This window comes from Podarcis bocagei (genome assembly GCF_964188305.1).
Source record: "Podarcis bocagei genome assembly, chromosome: 1".
In the NCBI taxonomy this organism is placed as follows: domain Eukaryota; kingdom Metazoa; phylum Chordata; class Lepidosauria; order Squamata; family Lacertidae; genus Podarcis; species Podarcis bocagei.
The window spans coordinates 117398910-117414613 of NC_138125.1; the positions used below are offsets into that span (position 1 = coordinate 117398910).

Here is a 15704-nt window from a genome sequence, read left to right on the forward strand (position 1 = left end):
CACGGGGGGGGGGGGGGTTGCCAGACAGTTCTCATCTTAAATTTCAGGCTTCCAGGTCAGTTTAGCAAGACTGGTTTGGCAACAAATGCAAGCTAAAGAAGCCCTACGTGTATTAAGCATAAAAATTCTCCTCTTCCTTCTCTCTCTTGAAAGGTGGCTTTAATTTTCTCTTTTCCAAGATAGCAAAGAAACCGAAGTCCCTTTATGGTGGTCAGCATTTGGCATTCTACAATATTTGTCCATTTTACAAACTGCTTCCCATATTCACTTAATTGTTCGTTTGTTTCTGTTCGATTTGGAATGCTGTTTGATCCTCTTAAGAGCAAAGATTTTTTTCCGGGAATGGGTCTAATTTTCAGCTTTTTGTTTTCTTTGCTGCACGTCGTGTGAAACTGTAACTTGGATATTTTATTTTATTTTTTATTTGCTCTCTTCAGATGGATCCGGTGCAAAAAGCAGTCATAAACCACACATTTGGTGTGTCGCTCCCCACAAAGAAGAAACAAGTCATTTCTTGTAATGTCTGTCAACTTCGCTTTAACTCTGACGTGAGTATCATCAGCTCTGTTTGTCTTCTTTCATACTGCTGCTTCCATGTGCTTGGAATAATTTTTTTAACATGTTCATCATACCAGTAGGTGGGGGGGGGAGGGATCTGACCGCTCTTAAGTGGATCTTTGAATTTATTCAACTGCTTGATGCGATGCCTTATAGTATCTGCTGGTTGTTAGATTTATCAGATTGCATGGGCAACCGGCAGGTTAGCGTTTCATGTTTAATAAGCAGGGACGGACAACTGCAGTCTGCATTTCCCCTGACATTTTCATCCTATACGACGAGCCTGTAGCCAAAACTGTTTTGGTGAGGGGCAGGGGAATCATTGCAGAGCAGATAGAACATAAATACAGGTAGACTTGAAAGTTTAATGTCATTCTGCTGTATTAAATATTGATAAAATATACTTTTATGAACTTTAAAAATAAGGGCTTGCCAGTTTCCCTACCGCCTTTGTATTCCTCGGTGAGTGAGACTGGAAGGTGGGAGCAGACCGGTTTCCCTTTTAAGTGAATGATTAGGCAATATTCTGCCCACATGCTTCCCCTCATAGGTTAGGAAAGGATATTTTGTTTACGGGAACCTATAGCTTCAGGGAAGAAGTCTGGCATGTCTCTAAGAAGGCTAGTCCCTTACAGTGCGCATGCACATCGCTGCCTACAACTCTTATCGGCTAACATCCCTTTTCAATTAACCTCAAAGGAAAGTAAACTGTCTAAAAGTGGGTTGGTGAGCATTGGGTGGGGATGTGGTTGCAGGGGTGAACGAAGGCGTCGTGACACCCAGGGTGGGGCGTCGCTACGTAGGGCGCATGTGCAGCGTCACTACATACGACGCATGCGTCATTTGTAGCAACATCGCACATGCGCTATACATAGCGGTTTGGTGGCGGCAGCACTCCAGCGCCGTATGGACGGTGCCGGGATCCTCTGCTCATGGCTGCAGCTGCAAACGGAGGTTCCTCTACATGCGGCTGTAGCTGCGATGGAGGGATCCCACCGCCATTCGTATGGCGCTCAAGCGGCGCCAGTGGCAAACCGCTATGTACAGCGCAAGTGCGGCATCGTTACGTACAGTGCACATGCACTGTATATAGCAGTTTGCCGCCGACGCCAGGATCCTCTGCTCGGAGCTGAAGCCATGAACGGAAGATCCTCCACATGCGGCTGTGGTGGCGCAATGGCTGCTCACACCGCCGCGAGCCCCCATGGGGTGCCTTCTTGTCATACACACACACACCCCAGACATGGCACTGCCCTCCCGTTGCGACGCAACTGTGTGGTTGTGGGGTGTGTTCCTGTTCTGCATTCTAGGCCAGCCACACCTAGAGCCAGTGTGGTGTAGTGGTTAAGAGCGGTGGACTCGTAATCTGGGGAACCAGGTTCGCATCTCCGCTCCTCCACATGCAGCTGCTGGGTGACCTTGGGCTAGTCACACTTCTCTGAAGTCTCTCAGCCCCACTCACCTCACAGAGTGTTTGTTGTGGGGGAGGAAGGGAAAGGAGAATGTTAGCCGCTTTGAGACTCCTTCGGGTAGTGATAAAGCGGGATATCAAATCCAAACTCTTCTTCTTCTTCTTCCAGAACGCTCTGTTTCATTTGCCCTCTCTCCTGGTGTTCTGTTCTCCCCCAAGTGGCATCCCTTTGGCTGCATAAGGGCAGACCATCGGGCCAGGGAACAACCCCTAGTGGTGCAGCAGTAAAACTGCTAGCACATTCATAAAAGCTAAGCAGGGTCCTGTATGGTTTCCAATTGGATGGGAAACCGCATGTTGAGATATCTGCACTGCAGGGGGTTGGACTAGAGGAGCCTTGCGGTCCCTTCCAACTTTACAATTCTCTGATTCTTATGAGTTTGCTGTTAGTACGTCGAATATTTGTTCTGAATAGGGACAGATGCACATATGTGCTGGTGTGCTGCCATGCCTTTGGTATTTTATTTGACTGTTGGAAATAATAATGAAAATAATAATAATGGAAATAATTGATGATGGTGGAAATAACAATAATAATACAAACTTGGGCTTAATATGAGCAGGGCTGGACAAACGCTGGAAACATTTGAGAGCCTGTGAGTGGCTGTGGAATAGTTTTCCCCTCACCAGTGGATAACCTAAGCAGGCATCACGCATCTGGGATTAGGGAGCAGAGCCTCCTGGCTAGAAGACATGGATTTTAGGCAGAGCTAAAACTTGAAGGCAGTGCTTCTGTTTTAAGGACTTCTAGGTTTGTCCTCAGTTTTTTGAACAGTTTTTTGTGTTTATATAGGAGGCTCAAAACATTTCACTAGAACAACTCAAAACAATCCAAAAGAATTAGGGGGCAGAGATAATTACAATCCCTTTTCAACAGACATCATTAGTTTTCTTTGTGATGAATTATAACCTTATTTTCTTTGTTCGTATAAATACAACCTGGGGAGTGCGATCCTATGCATAAAATCAGAAGTAAATGTCAGATTGTGTTCAGTGTGTCTTGAAACTGTATGTAAGATTGCGGCTTCAAAGTACTCTACCAAATAATTTCAGTCAATATGCATGTAATGCACGCACACGCACACATCGTGGTGACTTCAGTTTCTGTGAAGGTTCTGTGTAAGAGAACCCAGATCAAACAATCGATCCTACTCAAATAGTCCTCCTTTCAAAAAGCACATGAAATGAATGCCAATTATAAGTTTACATCTGATTAACATTTCCCTTCAGTAGTTAACCTCAAGGCAACTAATTATCATGTGCAACACATTTAAAACATTATTACGCATATTACTGAAGATTGCTGTTGATGCTGCTTTGCTGTCATTAGCACAGGCATGACATATAACATAAAGAGCAAGCGTGTGACATTTTGAAATCAAAGTTAAGGGCTTGCAACGTTCGCTTTAGCTTATTTATTTATTTGTTAGCTTGGTTTCCAATCTTCCGTCCAGTTTTCACAAAGTAGTTTGAGCCTCACAACAACCCTGCAGAGTAGGTGGGGTTGAAGAGAGGGTGACTTTCCCATCTGCCTGTGAGCGTCAGAGCTCAGCAGGAATTTCAACCTGTCCATGCCTGAGCCTCACATCGTTGCTCAAGGCTAGCAGCCAATATGCAGCAGACTATATGGTGCCCTCCACCAGGTGTTTGTTGGACTACAGCTCCCAATATCCTTGACCACTGGCCATGCTGGCTGGAGCCGATAAGAGTCCACATCAAGGGGCATCTTGGAATTGTAGAGTTGGCAGGGACCCCGAGGGTCATTTAGTCTGACCCGCTGCAATGCACACTGGTTATTTCTCTTCTAGCCATTTACACACCCTTGCTGCTTCTTATAACTGCCTCTGCAAACACTTCAGCAAGAACAGCAGCTACGTCATGTTAAAGTCCTGAATTCTTTACAATGCTGTTCAGGAACTGCATGTGGCTTTTCTCTCATTTACCTTCTTTGCTGCTGCAGGGCTGGCTCAACAATTCACCTCGAAGAAAGCATGCTAAAGATGTGGTTCATCACGTTTGGCAGCTCTGTTCTCTGAGGCCATTTAATAGTCTTCCCACTCCAAGCCAAGTTCAGAACCAGCTCAGGCTATATTAATCTCCTCTGCCTTTCTTCTAATTGTGTCCTTTAAACTCCCTGCCCACCACTCCCACTGGTAGCTTCTTGTTAATCTATTTATTATAACTGTCTTTAACTGAGCAGAAAACACCAACCCCCAATTTTTGGTTCTTCAACGAAGCGTGATACTTCTTTCCTTGCCGATAAGAGACATATCTACCAGCTTCATGCTCTTTGTATGATCCAGGACTTTCCCAGTTCAAATCATGGCTCTGCCATGAATTCATTAGATTTTAAGTAAGGCATTCTCTCCTTGAGTCTCTCATTGCTCAGTATTATTGCTGCAAGCACCAGGACACAATTCCCTTTGCATCTTTATTCTCTCCTTTTCACCTGTGAGGTCAAGGACTCCCTCTTCTGGACTTTTGTCACACTGCACCATGATAAACCACTTTGTGCATGCTGAGATGCATGACTTTTTACTGAGTGGGTTTTGGTGCTGATAACTTTATAATACTGCCAGTAACTCGAATGGCTTGTGATAAGACAATATGTGGGTTCATGTCTCTAAAGAACCCACCTTTATGATGGCTTCAACTGTACCTGACTACTCGACTTGCAAGTTTCCCCCTCTTGGAATGCTCTAAATACCTGCCCACCTTTCTGGATTTTGTTTTTTTGAATCCAAACACTCCCATTTACTCGTCCACTGATGCAGATTTATGGAACTCTTAGAGAAGATGGAAATGGAAATAATTCAGCCTTAACTCGCTATTCCAAAAGAGCTCTTAATTCACTCAGCTGCTAACCTCTTTGTTTCTTTGAGACTTTGTGAGCAGTTTCCTCTAGAAAGATCAGTGCACAAAGATTAGGGGCAATTATCAGTAATTTCAGTCATGCTGTCATGTCTTTTTTGGGGGGGGAGTGTGGAAATAACACTATTATCAATATATTAAGAGGTGTGAGAGGGCTGTCCCTACCATTAGGGAGAGTAATAGATTGCGGGTGTCACAAAAGGCAGCATACTATTTAGTGATTTAATTAATTAATTATTGCTGCATTTTTACTACTGTAGAGAGATGCTTGTGGGATTTTCCACATCGGTTGCCAGAAAAAATGCTTAGCACCATGCGCCTTGACTTGGAGAAAGGGGGGCCATTTGCTACTCCACCTGAAACGGCAAATTCTCTTTGGCCAGCCCAGACGATACCATGTACAAAGGAAGTTCAGGAAAGGAGAAGACTTTGTCGTTTAGTCGTGTCCGACACTTCGTGACCCCATGGACCAGAGTACGCCAGGCACTCCTATCTTCCACTGCCTCCTGCAGTTTGATCAGACTAATGTTGGTAGCTTCAAGAACACTGTCCAACCATCTCGTCCTCTGTCATCCCCTTCTCCTTGAGGATAAGACTGGATATGCTTATTCATGTCCCAAGAGTGCGTGATACTGGGAAGAATTATGCTGTGCAAGCAATTGTAGGCACAGAGGTTTGCTACTTCTCAAATAGCCATTTACAGAATGGCTTTCAACAAAAGATCCAAAAGCCTTTAGGATAAAACAAACATCAAGGTGAAAAGTCCTCCTTTTTCTTACTTTCACATACAATTCTTTCAACCGCATACACATAAACATAAAATCAGGCCATGAGGTTTCACTAATAACCTAGGCACACAAACCCGTACATCTGCTTGTGGAGACTTCCAGGAATGGAACCAGGAATTTTGCTATTTGCCATATGCACACATGAAAGTTCAGATTTTAGAACTAGTTAAAAGTTACACAGGTGTTCATTTTTTTTAAAAAAAAAAGCAATTTGCACTGATCGTTAATACTTCAATAAATGCCTGTATTTTGGTTTTGTGTATTCTCTCTCAAGCATACCTTATTTTAGTATGCCGCTTTGAAAAGTAAACGTTGCCGTTCTTATTTGTATCACTTACAGCTGATTGAATTGATTTGGTGTCAGTTACCCTTAAACCAAGTCTTCTGAACGTTCTGCCTGCTCAAGTTTCTGTTTCTTTGCATATCGCAGATCTGCAGTTCTAAAACTACAGTGGCACCAAGTGTTCAAGGCTGCTTGTTTCTACGGTGCAGTTGTGCCACTAGAGTCCATTGTGGTCTGGATTAAGGATATAAATCTGTGCTTTGTCAAGAAAGCTGTGCACTGGAGAGGATCACATGTAAACATGTAGACACTGTGAGGTACTGGAGAAATGCATGGGGTAAGCTTGTCTGCTTCAGACTGAAGGTGAGGGCCCACATTATGGAGTGCTCTTACACTTAGAGTAGAGTGGGGGACGGACAAAAACATAGAAAACTAGTTTTAATTAGCAAACACTGCTACCCTTGTTGCATGCTCCCCAAAGATTGCCAAACGAAGCCTCCTTTTTGTGGAGTATGAAAACGATACTTCCTTTCAGCTCTGCTGTTGGAGGCACAAGAACTTTTCCATTAAAATGTGGCCACAGCCCATCATGTTTCTGGGATTCCTTCACTTAGCTTCAGGCTCTACAGCCCCATTGCCTCTGTCTTTCTATTCAGTTGCCCTGACAATATTTCTTCTTCTTTTTCTTTGGCGATCACTCTTAGCCAAGTAAGATTGTCTTCCATGAACACAGTCTTAACAGAGAGTCCATAAGTGACTGTGGAGGCCAATTGTGAGTTGACACGTCTTTCCACACTGGAGACATAGGTTTCCAGGTGGGAGTTGATCACGGTGAGGGTTTGCCAAACATGTCTTCCTCTTAGTGGGTTTCTCCTTTTCACCCTGAGTTCATGCTTCTTGAAAGTCCATGACAGCTTTGGTGAAGGATGTTCTCCAGTTGGAGCGCTCGTAGGCCAGTTTTTACCAGTTATCAGTGCTTATGAATTTTTTTTAAGATTTGCTTTGAGAGTGTCTTTAAACCACTTTCGTTGTCCACTGGTATTTTGCTTTCCATTCTTAAGTTGGGAATAGAGTAGTTGCTTTGGAAGATGATAATCAGGCATCCGAACAACATAACCAGTCCAACAAAGTTGGTGTTGAAGTGTCATTGCTTCAACACTGGTGATCTTTGCTTCATTATAAAAAAATTCCTTCCAGTAGCACCTTAAAGACCAACTAAGTTAGTTCTTGGTATGAGCTTTCGTGTGCATGCACACTTCTTCAGATACTTCAGATACTTCTTCAGATACTTGCTTCATTAGTTCACCTATCTTCCCAAGTGAAGTGTAATTTTTTTTGGAGAAACTGTTGATGGAATCTTTTGAGGAGTTGGAGATGGCATTTATAAGTGATCCATGTTTCACATGCATACAGTAAGCTTGGTAATACAATAGCTTTGTAAAGAAGTATTTTGGTTTCCCTGCAAATGTCCCGGTCCTCAAACACTCTGTGCGTCAATCAGCAGAAAGCTACGCTCACAGAGCTCAGGCGATGCTGGATTTTGGCATCAATGTTGGCCCTTATGGAAATATAACTGCCCAGGTAGGAAAAGTGATCAATATTTTCCAACGTTGCACAATTAAGTTGGATTTGTGGCGCTGCATAGGGGTTATTTTGTGCTTGTTGGTGCAGCACTTTGGCTTTTTGGATATTGAGCGATAGGCCATGCTTTGTCCAGTCCTTTATCTGCTAAGCTGCTATGAATGTTTGCGAAGACTTCTTGACATCACTGCAGATTAGCCATTGGTTCAAAGAGGCTTGTATTGATACTCAGGGAGCAAGGCCAAAATTTAACCCTTTGTATAAGTGGATTTGAGAAGGAATCCCTTTTTGGAGAGCATTACAGTCAAACCTCAACTCCTGAACAGCTCCTTTTTTGAACGATTCGGCTCCCAAACACCGAAAACCTGGAAGTAAATGCTCCAGTTTTTGAAGGTTTTTCGGAAGCCAAATGTCTCCAAATGTCTGGCGCGGCTTCCGCTTGAGTGCAGGAAGCTTTTGCAACCAATCGGAAGCCGTGCCTTGGTTGTCAAACCTTTTGGAAGCCAAACCGGATTACATTCAACAACCGAGATTTGACTGTATTTATTTGCTTGCTACAGGGACGTAGGTGGCGCTGTGGGTAAAAGCCTCAGCGCCTAGGGCTTGCCGATCGAAAGGTCGGCGGTTCGAATCCCTGCGGCGGGGTGCGCTCCCGTCATTCGGTCCCAGCGCCTGCCAACCTAGCAGTTCGAAAGCACCCCCGGGTGCAACTAGATTAATAGGGACCGCTTACAAGCGGGAAGGTAAACGGCGTTTCCGTGTGCAGCTCTGGTTCGCCAGAGCAGCGATGTCACGCTGGCCACGTGACCTGGAAGTGTCTTCGGACAGCGCTGGCCCCCGGCCTCTTGAGTGAGATGGGCGCACAACCCTAGAGTCTGGCAAGACTGGCCCGTACGGGCAGGGGTACCTTTACCTTTACCTTTATTTGCTTGCTACATTATTATCCTACCATTCCTCCAAGGAGTTCAAGGTGGCATAAATGGTTCTCTCCCTTTCCATTTTATCCTCATCACAACCCTCATAAGAAAGGTTAGACTAAGAGTCAGCAACATCCCCTAGATCAATGGCTGAGTGGGGATTTGAACCCTCATCTCCCAGATCCTAGTTTTGACACTGAAACCACTGTGTGTGTTCTCTCAGATACACCACTGGAGACAAGAGGTCAGGTTCCTTCAACATCATGTTGTTTCATTTACTTAACTCTTGGGGGATAGTTTTGACCTGGCTTTTTTTCAGCTGGAGCTCACCGGAGCTCAGTTCCAGCCCTTCTCATGTAGGCGCCATTGCCATTATAAGAGAACAAGGGAGAAGTTTGTGCTCACCTCTTTTTCTAGAAAAATAGCACTGGTCTTGTTCTGTATTAGCTGCCTCACATTCAACTCCCACCTGTAGTCTGCACCTTCTGACTTGAACCTTCCATAGAGCTTTCGTTCAAAACATAGCAAACCTCTTAAACATCACACTAGCCTTCACACCAAGTTTGCCTTTTGCTTCTCTCCAGTTTTGGGATAATTATGACATTTGTATGCATAGATAACAGCCAATTAATTAAACAGTGTATTTGGTCTTTTGGTGTTTCAATTGACTTTTTTTTCCTAAACAGTGGCAGCAACAACAAAGCCTTTTTTCTATCCTTTTCCCTTTCTGTGTTAAGTAACAGAGCGGGTCAACAGTAACAGAGCACGGAGAAAAGAATCCCAAATAGCTCAGTTTCAAGAGTGTGCAGCTTTACCACCATCTGCCATGTGACAGCTATCCTCTATGGCAGCTGTTCCGTCTTAGGCAGAATGTCCCTGAAACAGCTCTATAATGTCAAGTATCTAAAATACAGCTTTTCCAATCTGCAAATCCTGCTGTGGATCTCTATGCATACATCCACCAAGTTGATAGCTGGCATTGTTGGCACGGAAAATGAAGACAGGGAGGCCGTGATTCACTGCCCCTTCCTGCCCACTCCTAAACACTTGAGGGGTGAACTGAAACCCTACACCACCCCACTATCTGTTAGTAAATGCACAAGATCCAGGAAATGGAACTATGCTCAAATACTTAAGTGATACGTCTGGCTAGATCCAGGTAGCTTCTTATTGTTATTGTTTCAACATCTATGGACCTGGAGTTTTACAAAGGCCCCTGCACCAAGGGATATTACAATCCAAATATACACACAATCTAAAAGGGAACACAAGAAAGGAAACGAGAGCAGGGATGATAGGAGCCAGAGCTCAACAACATCTGGAGGAACACAGGTTCTCCATTCCTACAATAGTGGGGGGAACACTTTAAAAGAGGTAATGATGATGAAGTAGCCTTATTTTTTGAGAACTGACAAAGTGGTCTTAAATGCCTAAGTGGAAACACCCCGAAGAAAATACTTAAACATGAATTAGGATTATAAAAACAACCCCATAATGGTAGGGTTGATAGGGACCAAGGGTCATCTTGCAATGCAGGTATCACAGCTAAAGAATTCCATACAGGTGCCCCCCCAACCTCTTCTTAAAAGCCTCCAATGATGGAGAGTCCACCAGCTCATTCTGCTGCAGAACAGTCTTTTACCGTCATGTTTAGTCGGAATCTCCTTTCTTGTAATTTGAATCCATTGGCTTGGTAACCAGTAACTTCTGCAAATTTCCAGCTGCCATTGTTATTTTATGCATGCTCCTGGCCTGTACTATTTCTAAAGGCGAGGACCACATTTAAAAACAGATGAATTGCTAGCGGATACAAAAGATGTAGAAGGAATCAATAACATCAAGTGGAAATCCACCAAAAAAAGTATAGCTGGAATTTTTGTCAAGCATTCCCCACTCCTGTCTAAATAAGACTATTTATATTGATTCTTTAAGTTTGGAGGGTATTGAAGCAGATAGGTGGTAATTAAAAGCATAAATCTCAGGGAGCCTGTGAAGGTAATTCTCTTCTTTGCAGACAGAACTGACAAAATGATGAACACTTCAGCTCCAACATGACAGAAATATTACATGATTACAGGCTGCTGGGGCATAATGTGCAGAAAGTTCTCTTCAACAGAGGCTATTTAACAAAGCTTTTAACAAAAGTTCTTAGTTTTTCATTTGAATCAATTTAATGGTTATTAGTAAAGGGTTGATCTATGTTTCTCCTGTCTCTGTGTCATTTTCAGTGATACCCTGTTTTGCATTAATTTTTTAAAAAATAAACGAAATGCAAAAAGCACTGATAATTTGAGGAGGAGAGGAAACTGTTGCATTTTGGAATATTGTCAGGAAAGCTTTGCATTAGTTTCACTTGGTGGGTGGGTCTGTCTATCTATCCATCCATCCATCCATCCATCCATCCATCCATCCATCCATCATGTTCAGATGGCAATTCAAAGCAGGTCCTGCCTTGGTAACAACACTCAGTCCTACTTTTCCTTAGTAAGCTTAATAAGGCCTTCTTGGTAGTGGCACCCACCATGTGGAACGTCCACCCATCAGATGTCAAGGAAATAAACAACTTTCTGACTTTTAGAAGACAACTGAAGGCAGCCCTTTTTAGGGAAGTTTTTAATGTTTTATGTTTAATGTTGGGAGCTGCCCAGGGTGACTGGGAGAACCCAGCTGGATGGGCAGGGTATAAGTAATAAGTTGTTGTTGTTGTTGTTGTTTGTTGTTGTATTTAAATGCAGAAAAATGTGGGCCAGGCAACCATCTTAACTTGCTCCTGGAGGTAATCAGGAGAACGACATGTACATAAACAAACTAGCAGCTTTGGTAGTTCCAAAAACAGAGTTTTGCGCTGTTAAAATTATAATAGTCACATGAGACAGACTCACGATATTCACAGTTTGTTTCTGTTCATGGACCACTCTTGCTGGATTGATCTGAATATGTTTAGGACGCTGGTGTGAAAGATTTATGAAACAGAGTCAAAGTTTCGGTCTCTTTTTTACATTTTCAAAGTTAGCTTTGGCAAGAGTGAAATACTCTCCCATTCCATAGCTTTCAGTAATGTGTGGTCTTTAGAAGTAAATAGAAGTGCTATTATAATGCGAAAGAATGATTGATTCACACATACAACTGTAATAAAACACTTGAGGAAGCTTGTGATTTTTAAAATTTATTTTTAACACTGTTTGATATTTAGTGCTCACAGTGTTGGGGGTTTCAGTCAGCAATCTCTAAGCTTTGTGTAGACTACAGGTATCATAAACTAAAGGTTAACAAGATTTCAAAAAGCCCTGCTATTATCTTTGGAATTGTTACTTTTTTATTCGTTTTACTTTTTCATGCATTTGATTGTTACTTTTTCATTTCCATTTCTGGAACTGTGAGGAATTTCATACACTGTATGTGTAGAATGCACACCTAGGGCTGGTCACGCTTTTAGTTGATATGGACTAATCTGTTAACAAGTTTGTTTTCGAGGATTTGTCCTCAGAGTAGTGAATTTGACTCAGTTTTTTTCATCCCCATAACTATATATTCCAATTTACTGTACACGCTCCATATGTTTAGCATTAATGTGAATGTATACATTTTTAGCAGTGTCTAACGATGAGAGGTTTCTCTGAGCAATTAGTCTTTATTTATATAATTATTTATATAATTAATTCAAAGAACCAGTATATCACAAACGCAGCATAAAGAATGACAAACAGCACAATCCTTTGTCACAAACATAAAATGAAAGGCAGTGCTTCATTCTTAATATTATCCTTTGGTGTTGTTCTGTTCCAGGATTGAATGAAAGAGTTCCACTGCTCATCTGACTGGATTTCTCCTAGCCATAGTGATTTAAAATAAGTTACCATATATTTCCGTCTATAAGATGCCCCCATGCATAAGACACCCCCTATTTTGGGGGACTCAGATTTAAGAAAAGGGGGAGTCACTATCCATGTATAATGCGCCCCATAATTTTTGACATTATTTTTAAGGGAAAATACCTAGTCTTATATACACGGGAAAATACGGTAATTCGCTTATCAGTGTAATATTCCTGAGTGGTTGCTATAATGCTGCAATTTAAAAGACATTACCAATACTTTGGAAGCATTGTAATGATTTTTAGAAAAACTGGAAAAGGAACTCTACCTTATTTATTAGACCAGTTAAACATTTGCTAATAGGAACTTTATATGCCATTTCAGATAAGCCTCAAATGAGCCCAAATCCAGCGAGAAATTTACTGGAGATCTGTTAATGGAGATCAATTGGTGTGGATTAATGTTCTCCAGCTCTCGCTCTCTCTTTTTTGCAAATTGGTAGTCAATCTATACGCCTGTATTACATATTTGTACTTTCTGTTTCATAGCTATCCATCCTAACTAATCACTTGCAGCAATGGCTCCATCCCTGGATTTTGTAATCTGTGGGTTGTCTCTTTAACATTATTTTCCCAACCTCTAGTTTTAAGTAAAGTTGTGAAGCTAGGAGATTTTCATTTCTCCATACAGAACATCTTCAAAAGAAATAGCTGCTGTTCATTAAGACCAAATCTAAAATATTTACACATATGAGAATATACTGCTTCCCCCAAATCATAACGCTTTCATGCCTCGTTCCCCACCCCCATCCCCGCCACCTCATCCCGAAGTTTTGAGTGCATCTAAAAGGCCAGATTAATCAAAGGAATAACAGGTATATATTTTATGGAGCTTATATTTGGAGAGCAGTGGGTGGCAACTGGCTAATTTGCATGCCATTACCCAACCTTGTTACAACCAAGGAAGGCAAGCACCAGGCTCCATACATATAATTTTTATAATTATGATTCTATATTTTAAATGAGTGGAAATAAAAGTCCAACTTAGTGCAATGTATCATTATGAAGCAGGCCGTCTCTAACGTTAGTCGAGTGAGACACGCAGCTTATTTAGACGGGTATGACTCAAGGTACTGCTGGTGGTGTTTACTGCCTTGGTTAAATTAAAATGCTGCCCATTCCCATGTGTTGTTGTAATAATAATAATAATAATAATAATAATAATAATAATAATAATATTTATATGCCTCCCATCTGACTGGGTTGCTCCAGCCATTCTAGGCGGCTCCCCACAAAATATTAAAAACACAATAAAACATCAGGCATTAAAAACTTCCCTGAACAGGGCTGCCTTCAGATGTCTTCTAAAAGTCAAATAGTTGTTTATCTGTTTGACATCTGGTGGGAGGGCGTTCCACAGGGAGGGCGCCACTACCGAGAAGGCCCTCTGCCTGGTTCTCTGTAACTTCACTTCTCATAGTGAGGGAACTGCCAGAAGGCCCTCGGAACTGGACCTCAGATCCAGGCTGGACAACGGGGGTACAGTTGCTCCTTCAGATGGACAGAACTGAGGCTGTTTAGGGCTTTAAAGGTCACCACCAACACACTGAATTGTGCTTGGAAACATACTGGGAGCCAGTGCAGATCAATATAACAACAGCACCTTAAACACGCAAGAGTTAACCGGGATGACTGTTCTTTTATTTTCATTTTTTAAAAATGTCTGTCACTTCTCTGTTTCCTTTCCTTCACAACTATGACTTTGCCCTCAGGCAGCTGGTAGAGATGGGGGGGAAATGTTCTCAATCCTGTCCCTTGGAACGGAGGGAATATCAAAACTGCCAAGGAGCTGCTAACCTGCTTCTGTACCTGCCTCCTCCAGAAATGAAGATGGCAGCTTCCTTGCTTTCTGCAAGGCACTTTTGTAGCCGAGGCAGGCACCTCGGGGATTGTGGCGCCTCAGGTAGTTTCCTAGTTTGGTTCTTCGATGTTTCTGTTGAGCCACATAAAAGCTAATATTTCACTGTAGTGACCAATACAGTAAGAAACTAGGAAGCAGTCCTATACTAAGCTAAGCCTGTAAAAACCAGCTGGCTTTTGTCTATTATTTATTTATTCATTAAATTTGTATACAGTGGAACCTTGGTTTTTGAGTGTCTCAGAAGCCGAACGCTGAAAACCTGGAAGTGAATGCTTCTGTTTTCGAACGCGCCTCGGACGTTGAACGGCTTCCGAGGCGCGTTTCTCCATTTTCTCAATGGAATTTGCTGGCCCCTCATTGCACCTCAGGTTATCGAATGTTTCGGAAGTCAAACAGTCTTCCAGAATGGATTACAGTGGTGCCTCGCAAGACGAAATTAATTCGTTCCGTGAGTTTTTTCGTCTAGCGAATTTTTCGTCTTGCGAAGCACGAAATCCCATAGGAATGCATTGAAATTCAATTAATGCGTTCCTATGGTTAAAAAAAAGTCCAAACAAAGCCAAATTTGGTACAAGAGTTTATTAAGTGCTCTTTAAAGTCACACATACTGTAAAGAGCATTTCAAAAATTGAAGGAACAGTAAATTAAGTTTCTAAACATGACAGAAAAACTTTTTTTTAAAAAAAAACATGGCCCAATGGTCACAGAAAATCATAAAAATTCAAAAAAAAAACCACACAAGCTCCCAGATTCTTGCAAACCCCTCCTCAACTGTTCCCCCAGCCACCCACCACACAGAAATTCAAATCCAGATTTTTTTAAAAAAAAACAACAGAGTGGCCCAATGGTCACAGAAAATCATAAAAATGCAGAAAAAAACACACAAGCTCCCAGATTCTTGCAAACCCCTCCTCAGCTGTTCCCCCAGCCACCCACCACACAGAAATTCAAATCCAGAATTTTTTAAAAAAACAGCAGAGTGGCCCAATGGTCACAGAAAATCATAAAAATTAAAAAAAAACAAGCTTCCAGATTCTTGCAAACCCCTCCCCAACACCAAGTCCTTGAATTCCGAACACCCCAACCCAAAATCCAAACCCCCCCAAAAAAAGTTTTAAAAGAAAACCTCAAAAAAGGCTACCATGAGTTGCTCCTCGAAGTCAAGTTGCAACTGTATTAACGGTGTTAAGAAAAAGGAAACAAACTTGCAAGACGTTTTCGTTTTTCGTCTTGCGAAGCAAGCCCATAGGGAAATTCGTCTTGCGAAGCAGCTCAAAAAATGGAAAACCCTTTCGTCTAGCGAGTTTTCCGTCTTGCGAGGCATTCGTCTTGCGGGGCACCACTGTACGTTCGACAACCGAGGTACCATTGTACCACTCTTCATTTGTAGATCTCAAGGCGGATCATAACAGGTCTATGCTAGGGGTTCCCAAACTGTGGTCCTTGGACACATTTGTTTCATTCAAGTTGTCCATGGCATGTCCACATTAAAGATTCATA

The 15704-nt window shown here is 42.3% G+C and overlaps 1 protein-coding gene across 12 annotated transcripts in view; it reads left to right on the forward strand.

Annotated features, from left to right (window-relative positions):
• The window catches only part of ZNF385B (zinc finger protein 385B), a 197033-nt gene that overhangs the window by 144751 nt on the left and 36578 nt on the right, over positions 1 to 15704 (forward strand). For all 12 annotated transcript variants that reach the window (XM_081178529.1, XM_081178534.1, XM_081178530.1 and 9 more), the window contains one exon: positions 438 to 548. In XM_081178529.1, coding sequence (XP_081034655.1) covers positions 438 to 548 — 111 coding nt within the window. The remainder of the gene's footprint in view (positions 1 to 437; positions 549 to 15704) is intronic.